The sequence below is a fragment of the Lutra lutra genome, chromosome 9, assembly GCF_902655055.1.
Source record: "Lutra lutra chromosome 9, mLutLut1.2, whole genome shotgun sequence".
NCBI lineage: Eukaryota > Metazoa > Chordata > Mammalia > Carnivora > Mustelidae > Lutra > Lutra lutra.
Genome location: NC_062286.1, coordinates 50,427,551 through 50,449,516, shown reverse-complemented (window position 1 = coordinate 50,449,516; position 21,966 = coordinate 50,427,551). Strand labels below are relative to the sequence as shown.

General features: G+C 40.0%; 1 protein-coding gene across 2 annotated transcripts; it reads right to left on the bottom strand.

Annotated features, from left to right (window-relative positions):
• Positions 1–532: 532 nt before the first annotated feature.
• On the bottom strand, positions 533–18,527 carry MOB1A (MOB kinase activator 1A). 2 transcript variants are annotated; one of them, XM_047745689.1, is made up of 6 exons: positions 18,301–18,527; positions 14,261–14,424; positions 9,630–9,723; positions 7,642–7,775; positions 3,782–3,945; positions 533–2,323 (listed from the first exon to the last, which is right to left on the bottom strand). In XM_047745689.1, exons 1-6 carry the CDS (start codon positions 18,312–18,314, stop codon positions 2,246–2,248), a joined length of 648 nt encoding a protein of 215 aa, XP_047601645.1. In that variant the 5' UTR covers positions 18,315–18,527; the 3' UTR covers positions 533–2,245. The 2 variants fall into 2 exon arrangements, with proteins under 2 accessions (XP_047601645.1, XP_047601644.1); XM_047745688.1 differs by having other exon boundaries at positions 14,261–14,427; positions 18,301–18,525.
• Positions 18,528–21,966: the final 3,439 nt, after the last annotated feature.

Genomic DNA, 21,966 nt, shown 5'->3' with positions numbered 1-21,966 from the left:
GGGCCTCACCCTCCTGGCTTCCTCCAGTTCTCCTGCTCTCTACCCCCTGGCTTTAGATGTGAACAAGTAGTGGTAACTTAATGGGTAGGTGCACTGTTGGTAAAGCCCGGTTAGCCTGGGAACCTGGTAATATGTTTATTATTTTAAAAAAGGACATTCTGAGTCTCTAATTACCAACAAATTTTTTATTTATGTCTAGCATGTGACCATCTTTGGTTTGTTTTGGGATGGAGTCATGAAGAGAGGATTTCTATCACTGAAAATAAATGGAGAAAAGTGAGAACTGCTTTAGGAATCATGTGAAATATGAGAAATGATGGAAACTACAATCCTAGTTGAGAAACAGAATTCCATTCCACGAAAACATAATTAAAGCCAAAGTCAAGAGGCAGTTAACATTCTGGGTGGCATCTAGAAACCTGCTTTCTTGTTTATAAATGATCAACACAAACACACAGAACTCCACACAGGGACCTTTGGATAAGCTTAAAACATGAGTTGTGGAATGTTTCAGAGGGCTTCTCTCTCTCTCTTTTTTAAAAATAAGGATTATCCCACTTTTTAATTCCTGGAGTGATGTATGGTTTCAGCCTAAATAAAATAGGTGAAAGGTTTTGTTTCCTTTAAAATTCTGTATATCTGGATATGAAATCCAGTTATGATAAAAATGGAGTTCCTAAGCTATTTTTTTCCTTATACTTCAGTGGAATAATAAAAATAAATAACAAAAAAAACCTAACCAAACTAACCTTTTATCAAAGCCATCAAGGGAGTTAGTGAGCACTCTGCAAAAATCCGAGCTCTGAACTCACACCGAATGCTGACCAACTTCAAGCTAGGCCAGGCGGGCAAGTTCTCAATAGACTTGTGCCCAGTACATTCTTGACAGGCGGATGGAGTTTACTAAATCCTAGAAACCTAATGAAAATTAGACCTTTATTTCACTAAAAGGGAAGATTTTTTTCATCCCAATAGAAATAGAAGAATTTCAAGTTTTGATCCAAAAACAATTAAAACAGGATTAAACCCCTATTGGGGCTCAAGCCATCCTTTGCTAACAGAATGAAGTAAAGATCTTTTACTTATTCCTCCCATTTTGTTCACACACACACACACACACACACACACTAGGGTAGCACACCAAACTTTAAGCTGTGTTATAAAATGTGTACACCACCAAGGTTTTTTATTATGGGCTTCCTTAAGTTTTATCCTTGTTGGGAGAAAGGCTGGACATTTCTACACTACTCTTAACGAAGTCTCAAGTCACAACAAAAACACAGCAGTAATTCTTGTTTTTGTTTTAAAGGACACTCAAAAGAAAATAACCAAGTACTCTGAGTACTTCCACTCTCCTCTCCAGGATCTCAGGGGCTCTGAAAAGAACAACATGACTGAAAATAGTGGTTCTGAGACCTGAACTGGTCATAATTTTTTGGAGTTTTCTTTCTTAGCCAAAAGCTACCTATTAAAATTAATCTGAATGAAGCATTTCAAAATAAAAATGTACAAGACTATCCTTACATGCCTTAAGAAAATTATTTCTGATATACAAACTCCTAAAACTTTAGATAGGTTTATGTGAATAAAATCCCAAATAAAGATTAGAAATAACATCATTTTAGAAATAACTCTGGTTACTCCCATACTACGTAAGTCATATGAGGATTTAAACTGCAATCATGGATTCTGAAAAAATAAACATATAATATATAGTCTTACCTATAAAAACACCAGCATACTGACTTCAAACTAAAAGGTTACCCAAAGTAACACACAAATGTTCTAAATCTTAAGGAAACTTAAAAATACCTCTTCTATTTGTAAATTAAAACAGGATAAAATGAATCTGATTGTGTTATTAGGTAATTTGTTCTGGAAACTTGTTAATAAAGTACTGGTGGAAATTCCCAATCGCTATTATGCTATAACCTGAAGCACTCATTTTCTTCAGTAAAAGAAAAGAAAATGAACAGACTACATGTTATCATCACATATTACAAGCAAGTCCAACTCTGACAGTAACAAGAGTGGTCAAACAGTGCCTCAGAGTCGGCTGCCTCTTGAATTTCTCACTGAAGGATTGGGCCAATCTACCTGTGGGACAATTCTGTCAGTAGACACGAACACATATGTCTTTTTATCCTGTTTTCTTAAAAGTCTGTATCACTAGTCTATAACAGATAGCAATGAGATAGCTCTAGCAAATGAAGCAAGAGGGTAACTGTGTTCTAGAAGAAACATTTTATCTGTCTTTCGATCCAAGCTTCTCAATTAATTCCTGAAGAGGTGCCAACTCACGCCTATCAATCAGATTAAACTCCTAAAAAGAGAAGAAAAGTAAAATTTAAAAATAAGCCTAAAATTAAAACTCCATAAATGTCATTCCCAGCCCTGGTTTTCTGAAATACAAAAAAATGATGAAATGTTCTCTGTGAACATTTTAAAATGGGATCATTTTACTCATTTTTTTAAAATATTGGGGACTTACCAAAGAAACAACTGTAGGTATTAGCATGATCCTCACTGTGTAAAACATTAAAATCAAAACTGTCTATGTTTGCCTTTCCATGGAAATTATTTTAAAGCTATACAGGGAACTTCTGATCATGGCCACCTACTGGGCCGTGGCCCTTTGTCTTTCATAGATCTATACTAACCCTCCATCTACGTATCAAGTATTTATATCAAAATACTGTACTATAGCTACACTACCTCTCTACACTGTATCTGTATTTACCCCGTATCTGGATCTATACACCTGTTTCAGCACCTACACTCTATCGAGATCCACGCCACGCAACAATCTCAGAAGGAAGACAGAGAAGAGCACAGTACATTCTCCTTTGTGCGGCACATGTAACTGAAATACACAATATATACTATAAGACTGTTGGCTTTTCTACCAAAAAACAGTTATCTAGACAGACCTATGTACACTTTGCATAGAGAATTATCTATCTCTAAAGTTGTCAAAGGAGTCCCAATTCTTTAATATCTTTTTCAAACAATGTGAATTATTTTGATTTTTAAAAAGTTCCAGTTCTGGGGTGCCTGGGTGGCTCAGTGGGTTAAGCCTCTGCCTTCGGCTCAGGTCATGGTCTCAGGGTCCTGGGATTGAGCCCTGCATCGGGTTCTCTGCTCAGCGAAGCCTGCTTCCCCCTCCCCCTCCACCTGCCTCTCTGCCTACTCGTGATTGCTCGTGCGCGCTGTTAAATAAATAAATAAATAAAATCTTGGGTGGGGGGGAGTTCCAGTTCCAAGTTAGGGCCCATTAGGTAATAGGCTACATCTTTGAATGGGGCGGTCCTTTTTGAAGTTTCTAGTTGCTGTCTTAATAAGATTTGGCCTGAAATGGGACTTCTGGGAGCTTAAACCAAGAGAACAACTAATAAGTTTTTCTCAAAGTTTCTCTCCCAGGCACAGACATCTCATGAAACAATCCAACTGCAGACGTTTTTCCAGAGCATCCCTTCTACTCAGCAGTGGTGATGGAATAGGAGGGTGGGGACAAACTGTCCTGGAGTTTCAGTGCTCCCTGTCCTATCCTAACCAGAGACCCGGCTGCGGTAGCCAGAGGCAGAAAGCCCCAAACAGGGGTGATGCTTTCTATATTGCCACTATACTCACCAATGAAATAAACAGCATGGAAAAGAGAAAAGAGAGGAATCGGCTTATACTTCACTCTCCGTCTGTAAAATAGCTCTCTCAATTACTCTTTATTAAAATTAACAAATGAGTCCAAGTCAAAGGACAAAGAAGTCAACATGGTTCAACTTACCTGAACAAAGAAGATAAAGTGCTTAAAGGAGGTGTTGAGGTGGGCCTCTTCCTGCAGCTGCATCACAGAGTCAAAGTGCTGGTGATAAATGTGGGCATAAACCCGGAACAGACGCTTCAGAATGGTCTTTGCCACAGACATAAAGTTTTTGGGAAATGGGACACCTGTAATCAAATACACATATATATCCATTGTCTTTTATCCAACTGAACAGTTTAGAAGCTGCCATAAGCAACTCCAACACACAAACACACACATTCACAAATATAAGCCTGTTTTCGACATACATACTTTTTTTAAAACAAGACAAAGGAAAAAAAACCCAAACATAAATATACGAGGTATCCTCACACAGCACTTTTTCTGACTGCCTTAGAAGAACAGGCACAGGCACCAAGTTTATAAGGACCTAATATGAATATAATTTCAGCTGTTTAATACTGGAGAGTTTCTTCCTAAGATTAAATGCAACAAGTATTTTGATATAAATAAAACAATTTCTATTTTTGTAATTCGTAACTCTAAATAATTTTTTTACAAACACACACTCAACCAGGAATGAAAACTAAGCAAGACAAAAAGGCATTATAATCTACTGTCTATAAATAAAAAGTATTTTATCTACATTACTCTGAAAAACCAGTTTTCTGGTTTTAGGAGTCCCCACCTTTTTATCTTTTCTCTAAAGTGCTATTTTCATTTTCCTGTAATACAAGATAGGGACAAACTTCCTGGAAAAGGGAGGCAGAGCACCTCACTATTTTGCAAAGAAAATAAACACTTCCTTAGAAAAGAATGGGGAGAGGGTCTGGTAACCTCTGGTCACGTTCCTGAGAATTCCGGTTGACAAGATCAAAGTCTTAGGAAATAGAGACAGGAGCAAGACAATACAAGTGGCACTGAGTACAGTATATAAACACATTAAGAAGGCATCAGCTTCCAAAATAACCTAGATTAGACAGCCTTAAAGGTTATTCCACAACACTACTCACGAAACATTTCCTTTTCTTCAATCTTTCAGAAAAAAAATGGTTAAAACACTTTCTCCTTGCCTGCATTTTAATTTATTTCTTAACCAGTCCTTAAAAGCCTAAAATTTAGTCTATTTTGCTCTTGCAAGCAAATTTTTTCTGATCCCCCCATCCCATCTTGGCTAACAACTGGCATGTGTTTCTTTTTAAAACTTTATTTAAGTTAAATTCTACACCCAACGTGCGGCTTGAACGCAAGACCTCCAGAGATCAAGAGTTGCATGCCCTACTGAATGAGTCAGCCAGATGTCCCTAACAACCTGCATTTTCTAACTTTATTCTGGAGCTTGTGGGCATGTTTTTCTGGACTGGTGTCTTGTGCTCATATACTGAAAAGCTGGATTTTTAAGTCAAATTCCTTCTTTTAGAATTTACAAATATAAGCCTCTAGCTAATGAAAGTGAGTTAACAGTTCTATCTAGTAAGAATAAATAACTGGCAGAAGTAAGATGTAAATAATAGCCTAGTTGAGGGGGAAAAGGCTTCTGAAACATTAGGATGGATTACTAATGAATGGAAAGCTGAGAAAAGGGAACAAAGTTTTAAGTATTCTTTATTTTCCATAATTGGAAGACTTTAATCATTAAAGAAATAGAAGTAATTTGTCTTAAACCAAGCACTTTCCAAGCTGAGCTGAACAGAAACATCCAAGCACAGTCAATACACAATAAAGAATCTGTGAGAAAGGAAACGGTTTAATAATAAAAAACCTGACCAATAGCAAACAGACAGGGTGTTAGCATGATACAAGCTTTTCTCCCAAAAGAGTCACTGATTAGACCACAAAATGGAATCTGCTATGGTCTGAATATTTGTTACCCCTCAAAATTCCTTTGTTGAGATCCTAACGTGGGGCCGTGGGGCTCTGGGAGGTGATTCGGTCACAAGGGCAGAGCCCTCCTGCATGGGATCAATGCCCTTAAAAAAGAGGCCCCAGAGAACTTCTGCTGGCTCCTTCCACCATGTGAAGCCTGAGAAGTCGGAAGTCTGCAACCCAAAAGTGGGCTCTCACAGGGACCCAACTACGCTGGCACCTTGATCTTGGACTTCCAGCCCTAAAAGCTGAGAAATAAATTTCTGTTGTCATAAACCATCCAATCTCTGGTAGTTTTGTAATTAGCAGCCCGAACAGACAAGATAGAATCCAACATGATGTTCATAAGACACTCTTAAACTGAAAATGAAAAGACTGATTTCATCTCATCCATAAATACCAATGCCAAAATCTTGATCAAAATATTAGCAAATAAAAAATACTCTTCCAGTAAAACATTAAATAAAAAAGATACTGGAGAAAACCTTGTGGTAACCAACAACAGACACTGGGAAAATATCGTAAAACTCAACAATCATACCTGATTTTTAAAAATTTGCACACCTCTAACCAAAAGCAAGATTCCTGCTTAATGCTGAGGTACTAGAAGCACTTGCATAAAAGTAAGGCAACAAGAAAAGAGGTCTGCCACATCATCACCATTACTCAGCACTACTCTGGGGCAACGAGATAAGAGCTACACAAGAAGCGTCTGTATCAGAAAGGAAGAGGAAAATTAATATTATCTTAATATGATGTGATTCTGTACCTGAAAAACTCAAGAAAACCAATCCAGAACAACTGAAACAATCAGAATCTGACGGTCAACTTATACAAAATTGTATATAAAAATCAAAAGCTTTCCTATGTATTAAACAACAACCATTTGTAAGCCAGACATCAATTTAAAAACACCATAAAATGTCTAGGAATAAACTTAAACTTGAAGGATTAACATAAAGTACACTACAGAATTTTACAAGAGCAAATAAGAAAGAAAAGATGAAGAAATGAAGAAATGTACCTAATTCTTGGGCAGACCCAGTATCATCAAGAGAACAAGACTGTCTATGTTAATCTACAATTTGAATGAAATAATCAAAATCTCACAAATACTTTTATTTTACCTTGCCAAAATGATTCTAAGTTCTTTGGAAGAACAAGTATCCCAGAAGAGCTATGAATATTCTGAAAGAGAAGAGCAAGAGAGAGAGACTAGCCCTAGAAGATGCTCAAAGATATATGGCCATGGTAATTAAAACAGTGTGGAATTCCTACAGGAACAGATAAAGAGACTGAAAGACTCCAAATTACACGGCAATCTGGTGTACACATACAATAACCCAGGGAGAAGAGACACGTGCATTCGATAAATGGTACTGTACAAAACTGATTCACATTTATAACTAGAAAAAAAATGAAGGGAGCCTTAAGAAAAAAATTTCTGGCAAGAACAAAGATTTAAATGTAAAAACAAAACCACAAAAGTACTAAATGAAAACAAGGACAAATATTTTTATAATCTTGAAGTAGGGAAAACCTTTCTAATCATTATATTAAAATCCACACAACAAAGGAAAAAATTAATAGAAAGTTACATATGGCAAGAATACCTCATGAACAAAATAAGACAAGAGGCAAGCTAGGGAAAGATACATATGACATATATGTCAAAGAGCTAGTATCCTTACCAAAGAAGTAGAAAAAGGATAGGAACAGAAAACACACAATGATCAATAAATCAAAAAAATCTCAATGCCATCAGCATTTTTTTAATGTACATTCAAACAAACTTATTTACCCAAATTGAAAAGATTAAAAAATAAGTAGCCAACCAGTATTATCAGTGAAGAAATACAGGCAGACACAAACATGGCTGGAGGGAATATGCATTTACAAAACTTTTTGGAGAGGAATTTGTCAGCCATCATTACTTTTTTTTTAAGTAACAAAGTATTAAAAAAAATACAACATATTTTATCAGTTAAAAAGGAAAATATTCAACATTAACTCACCAATCTTAGAAGGAAAAAGAGTTTCATCATCAAGCTGATCCTGAACCCAAGTCATCAAATAGTCAATGTATTTTGGTGCAGAACATTTGATGGGCTTCTTAATATTAGTACCATCTGCCCAGTGATATTCATATCTGGAGAGAAAAAGGTTTTACTGATAGTGTTTTCAAAAGCAGTAACAAATGTACAATTTGTAATCAAAGTAGGTCTAAATTTTATCAATAGAAGTTAAACATAACTTAGTAAATGACTTCAAGTTCTACTGGAGGTTACTCAGAGTTCCCTATAGAATTATCCTGAAATAGGATAGTTATAATTGGAAGAGAAAAGGAGGATAACGTGGCAGCTGACAGTGCCAGAATGGATGTTTAAAGATAAAGGAACTGGGGAGGCCTGGGTGGCTCAGTGGGTTAAGCCACTGCCTTTGGCTCAGGTCATGATCCTGGGGTCCTGGGATCCGAGTCCCACATCGGGCTCCTTGCTCGGCAGGGAGCCTGCTTCCTCCTCTCTCTCTGCCTGCCTCTCTGCCTGCTTGTGTGTACTCTCTCTCTCTGACAAATAAATAAAATCTTTAAAAAAAAAAAAAAGATAAAGGAACTGTATCTTCATGGTAGAGGGAGCTAAGGACTGGGTCAGAGACAGATGGATCCCCCACATCCTACAACAGCTGACCATCAAGGTATCAACAACGGAGTCTACATAATAAGACTCTTTCCTGGGCGCACCCGGTTGGCTCAGTTGGTTAAGCATCTGTCTTCGCCTCAGGTCATGATCTCAGGGTCCAGGATCCAGCCCTGCACTGGGTTCTGTGCATCAGGCTTCCTGCTCAGTGGGGTGTCTGCTTCTCCCTCTCCCTCTGCCCCTCCACCTCCTTCTGCTTGTGCGCTCACTCTCTCTCTCTCTCAAATAAATGAAATCTTTTAAAAAGTAAATAATAAAAAAATAAATTCAACTAGAAAAAAATACAAAATCTTAACAAAGGAAAAAAAAAAGAGAGAGAGAGAGAGGAAGAGAGACTATTTCCTGCAGAGAGTACTAAAGAAATACCCTTAGGCATAAATTTCTTCTCCCTCCCTTTGCTGAGCTAGAATGTATATTAAGACTTCTACAAAACTTCACTGTGTGAAGCATTTAAGTCACAGATAAGTTTTCTTACTTATTTTAAAGAAGTTTGAGGAATAAAACACAAAATAAAAACATCCCTCCAAAATACTGTGATTAAAAATAGAACTACAAACTCATTGGAGACCTTTTTTTTCCTTTATACCCGTAGCAAATCCAGGAAAGACAATTTTTTCCCAAGGCGTAAATATTTTGATACCATTATCATCACATAAAATTAGTCATTTATTATTAGTAAAAAAGACTGGAAAGAAACACTAAAACATTAATCCCATCACACCTTGACTTAACATTACAGGTGATAAAAGAGTTCCATGATTCTTAATATTTCTTAAAATTTTTTATACTCAAAATTTCTTCTTATTTATTTGAGAGAAAGAGAGGGCAAACGTGCATGCGCAAGCAGGGGGATGGAGAGAGGGAGAGAGAATCTCAGGCAGACTCCCTGCCAATTGCAGAGCCTGATGTGGGGCTCGATCCCATGACACTGGAGTTCAAGACCTGAGCAGAAATCAAGAGTCGGCCAAACCAGCTGAGCCACCCAGGTGCCCCTATAGTCAAATTTTTTCAGTCTAACATCTTTAAGCCAGAAAATTAAAGTGGCACAATTTGGACATAACACTAAACACAAGAAAAAAAACTGAACATTCATTATTCAGCATAATACAATTAAATACTAAGTACCACAGACCAAAGTATTTAATAATAACTAAAAGCTTATAAGGAAGCATTCAAGAACTCATAAGATTGGACTGCTTTTATATAAACAGATTAAAAACAAAAAGGCCTTATTGTTTCATTTCTATCAATGAGTGATCAGCTTTCTTTAGTACTTCGAATACCTATCTAACAGTCAGTATGTGTACCTGGGACCTGCAGACATGACTGCACAGCTTGCTTCAGTGCAGAATTCTGTAATAGTTCCATACAGCATGTTGATCTGGTTGAAGAAATCCACAGCTGGAAACATAATAGCAGAATTATGTTAAAATGTTTGTGCAAACACAATAAAATGCAGACCTCTCAGCTAAAGGAAAAATGGACAATGCCTTCAAGTTTTTGAATAAATCTGTAAGAGATTCAATGATCCAGGGATACTGCAAATTCCCTTCTCTTATTAAGCTGTCACACCTAAATTAACTTTTAATCTATATTTGCTTTAATATAGTAAGTTTTTAGCCAGTACAGAACAGCAAGAAAATAAAATCTTAGCAATACTTCTAACTTAATGGTGATTATTATATCAGTAGACTATATAATTTGATTATATCCAAGGGAATGAAAAAATCCATTGCTTCCTATCAATCTGGACCAGACAATACCATTTGTGTTGGGAAAAAGCAAAATGCATCGGAGAACATCCTGAAGGGGGAAGGTCTATCAGCTGTATCAACAGGCATTTAAAACATCTTATCATAAAAATCATAAAAAACCTGAGGCCTAATGCATACTGAGGACACAGAAAGGACATGGTGGCATAATGTCCCTTGTCCTGGAAGACTCCAGCTATCCAAAGGGACAAAATTGAGAGAATATAAGAGTTAAGAGAAAAGGCAGCGTCTCGAGGACCTGAGCTAGTCAGTGAGCACTTCCAAGAGGAGCTTCTGCTAAATATGGAAGAAATGGAAGAGGAAGGGAGTAAGTAGTGAATCTATCAGAGTCAAATGTTCCTCTGCAGAGACATCCACATAAGCCTTGGAAAGTTTTAAAAGATGTTTCAGTTCCCTGTCTAAAGGAGTCCCTAAAAACCACCTGGAGCTTTTCTGCATTTCTTAAAAAACAAATAGATTTAAAAAAAGCTCCGTCTCGTCAAAAGGAATTTTATATAAAACTCCCTCACTTATAAACCTTCCTCTTCCTGAGTCACGTTGGAGAACAGACTATCTAAAGCAAAAAGTCTCCAAGAAAAATTGAAAGCTGAAGAAAGCCAACAGATGCCTTTGGAGTAACAGATGACAGACATATTGGTAATTGTGCTATAAGACAAAGTAATCATTAGGTCCTTATTTAAATATTTAAAAGTATTTAAAATTTCTCAGGTTTAATTTCTAACACAGTAAGTATCACTAGATAAAACCTACATAACTGACAGCTCTTTGGGTTTCTTGATAACCTTTTTTTTTTTTTTAAATGGATGTAGATCCAGATTCTTTTTTTTTTTTTTTTTTTTAAGATTTTTTATTTATTTGACAGACAGATCACAAGCAGGCAGAGAGGCAGGCAGAGAAAGAGAGAGGAGGAGGCAGGCTCCCTGCTGAGCAGAGAGCCCGACGTGAGGCTCAATCCCAGGACTCCGGGACCATGACCAGAGCCAAAGGCAGAGGCTTTAACCACTGAGCCACCCAGGCGCCCCTCTTGATAACTTTTTAGAGCATACAGGGATCCTGAGGCTAAAAAGTTGGAGAACAGTCCAAGACAGAAAGTCTCAAAGGAAAACTGATGGCTCAGGAAGGCCAACAGATGCTTTCAGAATAACAGATGATAATTTGAGTTAAGGTTAAAAAAAACAGGGGAAGGTCTTTTCTGAATATATAATGCTTCACATGGTTCACAAAGATCTATAAAAACATACAGTGATAAATCTTAATCCCAAACACCCCAGCTTCCCCAAATGGATAACCACTACATTATTTTTTTGGTCTCCTGCCCCCAAGCACCTGCATCCTGTCTTACACAAAAGATTTAACATATCCCGTAGTTATGCACCTTGTTTCTCTTAGTAATACAAATAATGGCTTTTTAACATGCTGAAAATAACCCCAAAATTTTTCTTATTATGGCTACAGAAATTTTTAAATAATATTTGTAGCTCACATTATATTTCTATCGGACAGTGCTGATCAAAGAAATGATTATCAACAGCTGAATAATACCACATAAAAAGACAGCTGGATAGTATGGAGGACATTCTGGACACTTTTGGAAGTATATGTAACCACATATAAAGGAGCCTTCCAAACAAACAAAATTAAACCAGAATTTGAGCAAAGTTCCAAATCTGTGCTAACGTGGGAGCCACTAGCCACAAATGGCTACTTAGTTAAAAATAAATTTAAAATTCAGTTCCAGCCACACAAGCCACATTTCAAGAGCTAAATGGCCACAGTACAGATACAGAACATTTGCATAATGGCAGGAAGTTCTACTGGACAGTGCTGCTCTAGATCTAAAATTCACAGGAAGTAAAAGGAAGAACAGAATGTGGTAATGCATGCTTTGGGGATACAATCAACACGATTCACACTGTGGGAAATAAATGAACTGGTTTCTTCAACAACAAAAATAGCAAGGAACAAAGATTGCAACAAGGGGGAGCCTGCGCATTAAGAGATTCAAGAAACATTACACAAAAGCCTTATTAGTCTGATTTAAACCAAATATAATTTTTTTTTAAAAAGGTACAATTAGGGGCGCCTGGGTGGCTCAGTGGCTAAGCATCTGCCTTCGGCTTGGGTCATGATCCCAGGGTCCTGGGATCGAGCCCCCCCATTGGGCTCCCTGCTCCGTGGGAAGCCTGCTTCTCCCTCCCACTCCCCCTGCTTGTGTTCCCTCTCTGTGACTCTATCAAATAAATAAAATCTTTTAAAAAAGAACATTTAGAAGACAATCAGAGATATTGCTAACATAAAGTAATGGAAGTATTGTCATTATCTTTAAAAGGAGGAGTACCAGGGCGCCTGGGTGGCTCAGTGGATTAAGCCCTCTGCCTTTGGCTCTGGTCATGATCCCAGCATCCTGGGAACGAGCCCCGCATTGGGCTCTCTCCTCAGCCAGGAGCCTGCTTCCCTTCATCTCTCTCTGCCTGCCTCTCTGCCTACTTGTGATCTCTGTCAAATAAATAAATAAATTCTTTTAAAAAAAGCGGGGGGGAGTGCCTGTCTTTTAGAGATATGGAATATTTATAGATGAAATAATATGTTTGGGGCACCTGGGTGGCTCAGTCATTTGAGCATCTGCCTTCAGCTCAGATGGTGGTCTTGGGGTCCCAGGATTGAGTCCCACATTGGCCTCCCTGCTCAGTGGGGAGTATGCTGCTCCCCCTCCCTCTGTCCATCCTGCTTGTGCCCTCTCTCTCTCAAATAAATAAAATCTTAAAAAAAAAAAAAAAAAAAAGAAAGAATGTATTTGGGATTAACCTCAAAACAATCAGGGTGAGGTGGGCTGGCCGTGTCTCACTGCCAGCATGGAAGAAACTAGGGGAGAGACAGGAAGAGTGGGGAAGAGGTAGAGAGGGGAGGGAGGAATCAAAACATGAAAAGAAAAAAAATTAATCAGAGCGAGATATAGAAGCATGAATTGGCCATGAACTGACTGTTAAAACTGGACAATGGAGGGACGCCTGGGTGGCTCAGTTGGTTAAGCAGCTGCCTTAGGCTCAGGTCATGATCCCAACGTCCTGGGATCGAGTCCCACATCGGGGTCCTTGCTCATCAGGGAGCCTGCTTCTCCCTCTGCCTCTGCCTGCCATTCTGTCTGCCTGTGCTTGCTCTCTCTCCCTCTCTCTCTCTGACAAATAAATAAATAAAATCTTAAAAAAAAAACTGGACAATGGAAGCCTGGGAATTCACTGTATTAGTTTCTCTATTTTTCTATGTTTGAAATTTTTCATTAAGAAGTTTAAAAATTCCTGGAACATCTGAAGTCCCTAACAGATTTAAATCTCATCAGCTGGTACTGATCTCACCTCAGAAATGACAGGCTCAAGTATTCAAATCTCTAGCTTCAGTATATATAACTTTCCACGTCATGCCCTCATTTTCTTGAACTCGAGTGGCTTTCAGCTCCTGGGTCCCTCCCATTTTCTCCCAATCTCTCAATTTCCTCTGATTACTCCTAAGTCATAACAATCACGTGACTGCCCATATGAACTGCAACTGATGTCTGTGTATACGCAGGCAGGTGAGAGCCGCTGGGAGTGGGGGGTGCGCCTGGGGAGGCAGGCTCCCTAAAAGTCGTGGTCCACCACCGGTAGAATTTTGCATTCCAATGTTTTATCTCACCTTACCCAATAATTCCTACCATTCTATTCTCAGAAATCACCCCAAAGCACTCAACATCTCCCCTCAGGTGTCTCTACCCAGCCACATAAGCTACATAACCAAGTACTCCGAAGAGAACAAAACAGTTCCGGATATATTTGTACCTATGAGTTTCTTTCTTTCTTTCTTTCTTTCTTTTTTTTTAAGATTTTAATTATTTGTCAAAAAGAGAGAGAGAGTACAGGCAGGCAGAGTGGCAGGAAGAGGCAGAGGGAGAAGCAGCCTCCCTGTGGAGCAAGGAGCCCGATGTGAGACTCGATCCCAGGACGCTGGGATCATGACCTGAGCCGAAGGCAGCCCGCTTAACCAACTGAGCCACCCAGGCATCCCTATGAGTTTCTTTATAGGTAATTCATTATACTACAACAGTTATACCTGAAAAAGAAACTTGATTAACAAAAAGATTTTAGCAAAACGTTCCTATAAATCAACAAAGCTGAATGTTCTTAAAAACTTACTGTTGACAGCAATCCATTCATTGAGGTCTTCTCCCTCTGGCAACATAACAGCTTGTCTCAGATTCCCGCTTCCTAGAGTTGCTTCTGCATGTTTTAAGAGTTCATACTGATGAGAGCCCTCAGGAATATTCTTCTTTGGTTTGAATGTTTTAGAAGAGCGGCTGCTGCTGTTAGGTTGAAAGTAAAAGTATATCAATCTTTATTTTAGGAATGAAAGCAGAATGGCATAATTTTAGGCATACAAATTGTTCTGAAAATTAAAAAATACTCCCCGAAAAGTGCCAGGACAGGGAGAGGGTGACAATCACAAATAAAGAATGCTTTAAATGTTTTTCCTCACAAAGATTCAGGATTAGCAACACAATTTCATACAGAACGCAATTTTACTATGCCTCATGAAGTAGTATGGTGCACCAGGATTCTAGTCCTTGATCTACCACTAATTCTGTGACTGTCTGAGAAAACAAACTTCCTTTTGGCTTCAATTTCTACCTACAGACAATGGTGGGGAAGAGAGATAGCCCTAAGTTTTGAAGAGCTAAAAAAAAAAAAAAAATCCAGTTTTCTTTTGATAAACATTTGTGATGCCATCAAAGCAAACCACAGTAGAAATGACATTAACATTCTGAAGTTATTAGCATGGAAAATAAATGAGACAACTGGTTACTGAGAAAAATGATTTTTCTCTAAGGAAGCTAACAGGATATGAAACCCAGAAGAAATGGAGGGATTTCTAACCATAAAAATTAAATTTCCATAAAAGAACAAAGAGGAACCTGGAAACAATCCCAAAACTTATTAGAAGAGAAATAAATAAATTTGATATATCCATAACGTGGAATAGTACATAGTTAAGAAGAACAAGTTAGAGCTACATGTATTCACATGCCAAGATATCAGGTCATAAACATAATGAAGGACCAAATGTCCAGCAGAAGCCCATCTTCTAAGCACAGAAAAAGTTTCAGAAAGGGCACATGGCTGGCTCAGTCAGTAGAACACGCAACTCTTCATCTTGGGGTTGAGTTCAAGCCCCACACTGGGTGTACAAATTACTTAAAAATAAAACCCTAAAATAAAGAAAAAGAAACTAACATGAAATGATGTCTCAAGAGTCGATATGATCTTCATCTACAGTAATACTTCCAGGGCGCCTGGGTGGCTCAGTTGGTAAAGCATCTGCCTTAGGCTCAGTCAAGATCTCAAGATCCTGGGATCAAGTCTGGCTCCAGGCTCAGTGGGAAGCCTGTTTCGCCCTCTTCCTCTCTCCCCAATTTGTGCTTTCTCTCTCATTCTCTCTCTCTCTCTCAAATAAATAAAATCTTTAAAAATATATTTTTGAATACTTACAACTCAAAAAAAAAAAACAAAAAAACCTACCCAATTTAAAGATGATCACAGGATCTGAACAGGCATTACTCCAGAGCAGATATACAAATGGCCAATGGCATACAAAAAGATGCTGACCATCATTAGTCATTAGGAAAAGGCTAAGTAAAATCACAGTAACACTTCACATCCATTCAGGATGTCTATAATCAAAAAGACAGTAACAAGTGCTACCGATGGTGCGGGTAGATTGAAACTCTCAGAGTGCTGGTGGGAATGCAAAATGCTGTCATACTTTGAAAAAGTTTGGCAGTTCCTCAAAAGATTAAACATAGTTAGCATATAACTCAGCGATTCCACTTCTTGGTATTTACCCAAAAGAAATGAACCTATGCATCCAATACAAAAATCTGAACACAAAAGTTCACAGCTGCATCATTCGTAACAGCCAAGAAGTGAAAACGCAAATGCCTGTCAACAAAAAGTTTAGAAGAAAAGAAACAGCCTCACATTTCAATCCAAAACGTAACTAAGCAACAGGGCATCCACAAACAAACCACTAACTAAACATTAACTCACAGGAAAAAGACTTTGGGAGTGGAGGGAAAGATTGTTCCAGTAATACAGAGATTTACAATTACAATCTAAATCAGAAAAACTTTCAGACCTGGTAATCATTCTGTGTGGCCCATACTTCTAAAAAATAACTGAAAGGCGGGAAAAAACGACTTGAACAAGGATATTCTCAGTAGTGCTGTAACAGCAAAATACTACATAGAATCCAAATTTCTCTGCTATGTATTGGTTTGGTAAGATTTCAAATCCACTTGTTTAAGACAAGTGAAATTTGTTTTAATCCACTTGTTTATGACAAAGACAAAAAGAAAAGTTGTTTTCATGTAAGAATGAAGTAAATTGTGTCAGGATGTCATCATCTCATCTGTTCGCACCCGTAAGAACTCAGTAGTTCAGCTGCTGAGGGGTCCCCCTGGGGCTTATCAGTGAAAACTGATGAAGAAGCAACTACGGCAAGGAGACATTTTGACTATAAATACCAAGAATTTGTGCGGAATACTTCAGAGTGTTCGGTCTGGGCAAGATGACACTGCTATCTAAACAGCTCTCTGTAGGGGCGCCTGGGTGGCTCAGTGGGTTAAAGCCTCTGCCTTCAGCTCGGGTCATGATCTCGGGGTCCTGGGATGGAGCCCTGCATCAGGCTCTCTGCTCAGCAGGAAACCTGCTCCCCTCTCCCCCTCTCTGCCTGCCTCTCTGCCTACTTGTGATCTCTGTCAAATAAATAAATAAAAATCTTAAAAAAAAAAAAAATAAACAGCTCTCTGAAAACCTTGGGGCAACTGGCCCTTCCAGTCAAATACCCAGCCCAAAAGGGAAATTCACTTGCAGGTCAACACCAGCACCATCGCTCCCTGGCAACAAGGACCTTCACTTGCTGGACCTCAGCTCTGGGTTGGCTAAGCCCAACCCCTCTCCTCAGCACCAAGACCTATAAAGGTACATCTCAACTAAATCTGGGCCTTCTTTCTTTCATCTCTCCTTGTTCGGAACAATAGTGTATTTAACCCATCACTGGCTTGGAGTATTTCATTAGTTTAATAAGAAACACTAGCTGCTACCGCTACTGGCCTATGAAATTCCCACAGCAAACCTCTGTTAAATACGTTGCCAGCAAAGACAAACCCAGTCTCTGAGCATAATGTGCCTCCCAAAGCAAAACATTATCACAATAAGGAAACGGATAAATTCTGGTTAAGGAACACTACGAACTTGCATAAAATTTAATGAAAATGTCAAATATGTGGATGATGTCCTCAATCACACAACACAAAAATTTAAGTGATGTACCAGGTAGAGAGAGCCACCTGAAAATAATAAGGTGCTGGAGCAACGCTTCCCAAACCTTAACGCGCTTAAGAATCGTCAGAGAATTTACAAAAGTTTCCACTTAAGCCTCATTTGGGCCCCAGGCTTTATCTCTAAAACAGGATTCTACCCAGGAAAAGTTAATTACACAAAGTCACAGTGGTGCCCGGCTAGGCTCAGTCAGTACAGCATGCTAGTCCTGATCTCGGGGTTATAAGTTTGAGCCCCATGATGGGTGTAGAGGGTACAAACTAACTAAAATCTACACAAAGTCACAAAGCGGGCCGAATCCGAACTGAAGAGAAGTCTGCATGCAAGGCCGCAGCTTAACTTCAAGCTTCTCAAACCACGTCTTCCTGGGGTAGCCTTTTTCCTCGGGGGTAGTTTTAATACAGAAGATAATAAAACTTGGCATACGGTGGAGTAAAAAGCTAAGTCAGCACGGATCGGTACTAGAAGGCTCCAGACTTGAGAGGACTCGGGAGCCCCAGCGGCGGGGCTCGGGGCTCCGCCCCCGGGTCGTCCCTCCACCCTCAGGGGCGCTGAGGCGGAAAAGTTTGCAGGCACTGCCGGCCTCGGGGCCTCTTTACTCCGCAACCCTCTCTCTCTCTGTTTCCTTTGCCTCGACTTTCATCTCCCTCTGCCCCGGCCCACCTCCGGGCCTCTCCCATGGCCCTCGGGAGAAGGGGGCGGGAGGCGGGCAAAGCAAATGTCGGCCATTCCGACCCCGACCTCGGGACCCCGTTCAGGCCTCAGACGCCTGCTCGCCCCCTTCCCCGCCCTCGCCCTCGGCCTTCAGCCCTCCGGGCCCTCCGCCCCGCCACACTCACAAGAGGAAGCTCATCTTCTATCCTCGGAGGGGAGGGGCCACTGGCCCCCGCCGCGCCCTGGATTCGGAGCCCGCGCGGGAACCACGAGGAAGCGGACAATCCTCAGCTCGCGGCCAGCGAAAGCACCGAGCACCGCTGCTTTGAACCGAGGGTCGAGCCGGTGCCAGTTGCTGCGCTCGCCTCCCCTACCTTGCCGACCCGAAATGCGGAACCACCAAAATCTCGCGAGCGAAGGCTTCGGCCCGCCCCGCTCCTGCGAGAGAGACTAGACGCACCCCTCTTAGCCCCGCCCCCTCCTAAAGCTCAGCCAGTCAGCGGCCTCTAAGGAGGGACTTCCTCCTCCTGGAGGCGTGGTCAGTTCATAGTCCCTGGCCTGTGGGAGTGGCTCACCTTGTGCTTGGTCTGGGGTGTTGCTGGGTTTGCCGGCATCCTCTTTATAAGGCAAGGGGCCTCCAAGAGCGCTGCAATTTTGAAGAATTTATTTTGATTTTTAAGTTGAGATATAATTCACATAGCATGAAATTTACCCTTTAAAAATTTGCACTCCAGTGGTATTTTTCCTCTATTCAGAGTTATGCAACCATCACCTCTAATTCTAGAACATTTTCATCACCCGGAAAAGAAACCTCTTAGCAGTCATTCCCCTTCCTCCCTCCTGGCAACCCCTGGCAACAACTAGTCTACCTTTCTTATACGCACTTGCCTCACCTGGACATTTCACATAAATGGGATTACACAATATATGGTCTTTTGACTGGCTTCTTTCACTTAGTATATAATGTTTTCAAGTTTCATCAACATTGTAGCATGTATCAGTACTTCATTCTTTTTTATGGCTGAAGAATATTCCATTGTATTAGTATACCTATTTTGTCTGCCCATTCATCAGGTTGATGGGTATTGAGTTGTTTCTACTTTTTGGCTATTATAATTAGTGCTGCTACAAACATTCCTGTAGTAGTTTTTCTATGGACAAATGTGTTCGTTTCTCTGAGGTATTATACCTAGGACTGTCTGGGTCATGTGGTAACTCTACATTCAACTTTTCGAGGAACTCCCAAACTGTTTTCTGAATTGGCACCACCACTTTACATTCACACTGGCACATGTCTGGAGGGTCTAATATTTCCATATTCTTGATAACATTTGCTATCGTCTTTTTTTTTTTTTAAGTGTTTTCAGGTGCATTTACCTTTTTTTTTTTTTTAAGATTCACTTATTTATTTTACACAGAGAGAGAGTGAGTATGCAAGCAGTTGGAGGGGGAGACAGAGAAAATCTCAAGCAGACTCCCCATGGAGGATGGAGCCCAATGAGGGGCTCTAGATGGGGCTTGGTGTGGGATTTGATCCCATGACCCCAAAATCATGACCTGAGCTGAAATCAAGAGTCCCCACTCAACTGACTGAGCCACCCAGCTGTTGTCTGTTTTTATTGTAGCTATCTTAGTGGATGTGAAGTGATAATCTCATTGTGACTTTGATTTGAATGTCCCTATTGGCAGCTGTTGAGAATCTTTTCATCTGCTTATTGACCATGTGAAAGGAATTTATTTTTATCTTCCTTTAAAGTTATCTCAAACCCTCAAAGGATGATACAACAACCTAAAAGGGGTTCCAGTTCAATAACATAGTTCACTGTCTCCATGACGTCACCATCTCTTTGTTCCTCAACACTCATCAGTCCAGAGTCTGCACTCCACTTGACCTCCTGAAAAAATTTGTCTCATCAAGCTCTCCAGTGTCTTAGCTTCTGAATTCCATGGGTATTTTTCAGTCCTTATCTTACTTGCCACTTGGTTCAATCTGACCCATCCTACCAGACTTCTCATTTGATCACAGTGATTTCGTTTTTCAAAAACCTCTTTCGGGCACCTGGGTGGCTCAGTGGGTGAAGCCTCTGCCTTCGGCTCAGGTCATGATCTGAGGGTCATGGGATGGAGTCCCGCATGGGGCTCTCTGCTCAGCAGAGAGTCTGCTTCCTCCTCTCTCTCTGCCTGCCTCTCTGCCTACTTGTGATTTCTGTCTGTCAAATAAATAAATAATTAAAAAAAAACCTCTTTCTTAAAAAACAAAACACCTCTTTCTTATTCCCTGTGATCTGGTTTCTATAAGGCAAGAGTGGGGGCACAGAAAGGTGAAGACCATGGCCAGAATGTTGTAACAGTTTATTTTAGTCACACTTTTTTGGTAGCAAGTGACAGAAATCCACACTGTTTGTGCTTCCATCTGACCTGTCTTATATTTTCTTTTCCACTAGACTGTGAGATTGCTTAAAAAGAAAATCTTTTTAAAAATAATAAAGTAAAGCAAAATAGAAAAGAGTGACTAAAAAGCTCATATGACTATTTGTGTTTGAAACGTGCCAGTGCTGCTTAATAATATAACATTTTAAGTATTTTATAACCCTTTGCCTTGGTTTTTTCATCTGTAAAATGGGGAACAACCTCATAGGGTTGTGTTCAGCTATATGAGTTCAGGTACGGAACTCATTTTAGACTATTCTTGGAACATATACTGGATTAACTTTTGCTATTTAAAACAGAAGAAATTTTGACACGTCTTATTGAGACAAAGAAACTGAAGGGACCCCATGGGGGGAACTGAAGGGTTTTTTTTGTCCCCCCTCTTTGCTTCTCTTCTGGATTCTGCCTTGCTAGGACCTGCACCCCTACCTCAGTCTATATACACCTTGTAATGCGATAGCATATGTCTCCTTGCAAGGGACAAAAAGATAATGATGTTTCTGGAGTCTTCCAGTACCATAGATAACATCTAAGGAGTGACTGCATGAGGTCATCGTAAAGGTTCTCTAACACCACTGACTCCAAATACCTTGATGCCTACACCCGTGGCTTCAGGGAATGAGGGACCTATGGACACCTGGATCCTGTCCTTGTTCTGATCAGTTCCTGGATGCCTGAGAGGACACGTTCTCTATACCAGACCACAATCGCTAATAAAACCCCAGGCCCCAAGTAAAGATAAGACTTATACTCCTCTCCCTTCCAAATCTCTTGGATGCTCCGCCTATATCTCTCTCACTCTCTCTGCATATATATCTTCAATAAACTCTGCTCTCACCTACTGCTGGCTCAGGTTTGATTTCCATCCTGCATGAAGCCCAGGACCCTCTTCGCTAGTCCTGCAGGAACCCCTCTGGGTCCTTGGACCAGGCCTACCCACGTCATTATCCCCTCTATTGGATCGCCAGCTTCCTGACAGCAAATCCCTGATTTATTTACCTTTGTGTTTTACCCATGTCTACTGTGGGGCCTTGTGTCAGTGTAGATACTCAGAAAATACATGCTATGTGAGTGCAATTGGATAGCTGGCTATATATTATCTTACTTTATTATTTTTAAAAGATTTATTTATTTATTTTAGAGAGTTGAGGCAGGGAAGAAGGGCAGAGGAAGAGGAAAAGAGACTCTCAAGCGGATTCCATGCTAAGCACAGAACCGGACTTGGAGCCCAATCCCACGACCCGGAGACCATGACCTGAACCAATATCGAGCCGGATACCCAACCAACTGAGCCACCCAGGCGCCGCTATATATCATTTTAGACTAGTTCCTTAACTGACGTGGCCCCTGAATTTCAGCAGTTTTGTGTAGCTTGGGAAGTGATTATATCTGTTTGCCCAGAAAGTACATGCTCACCTTTT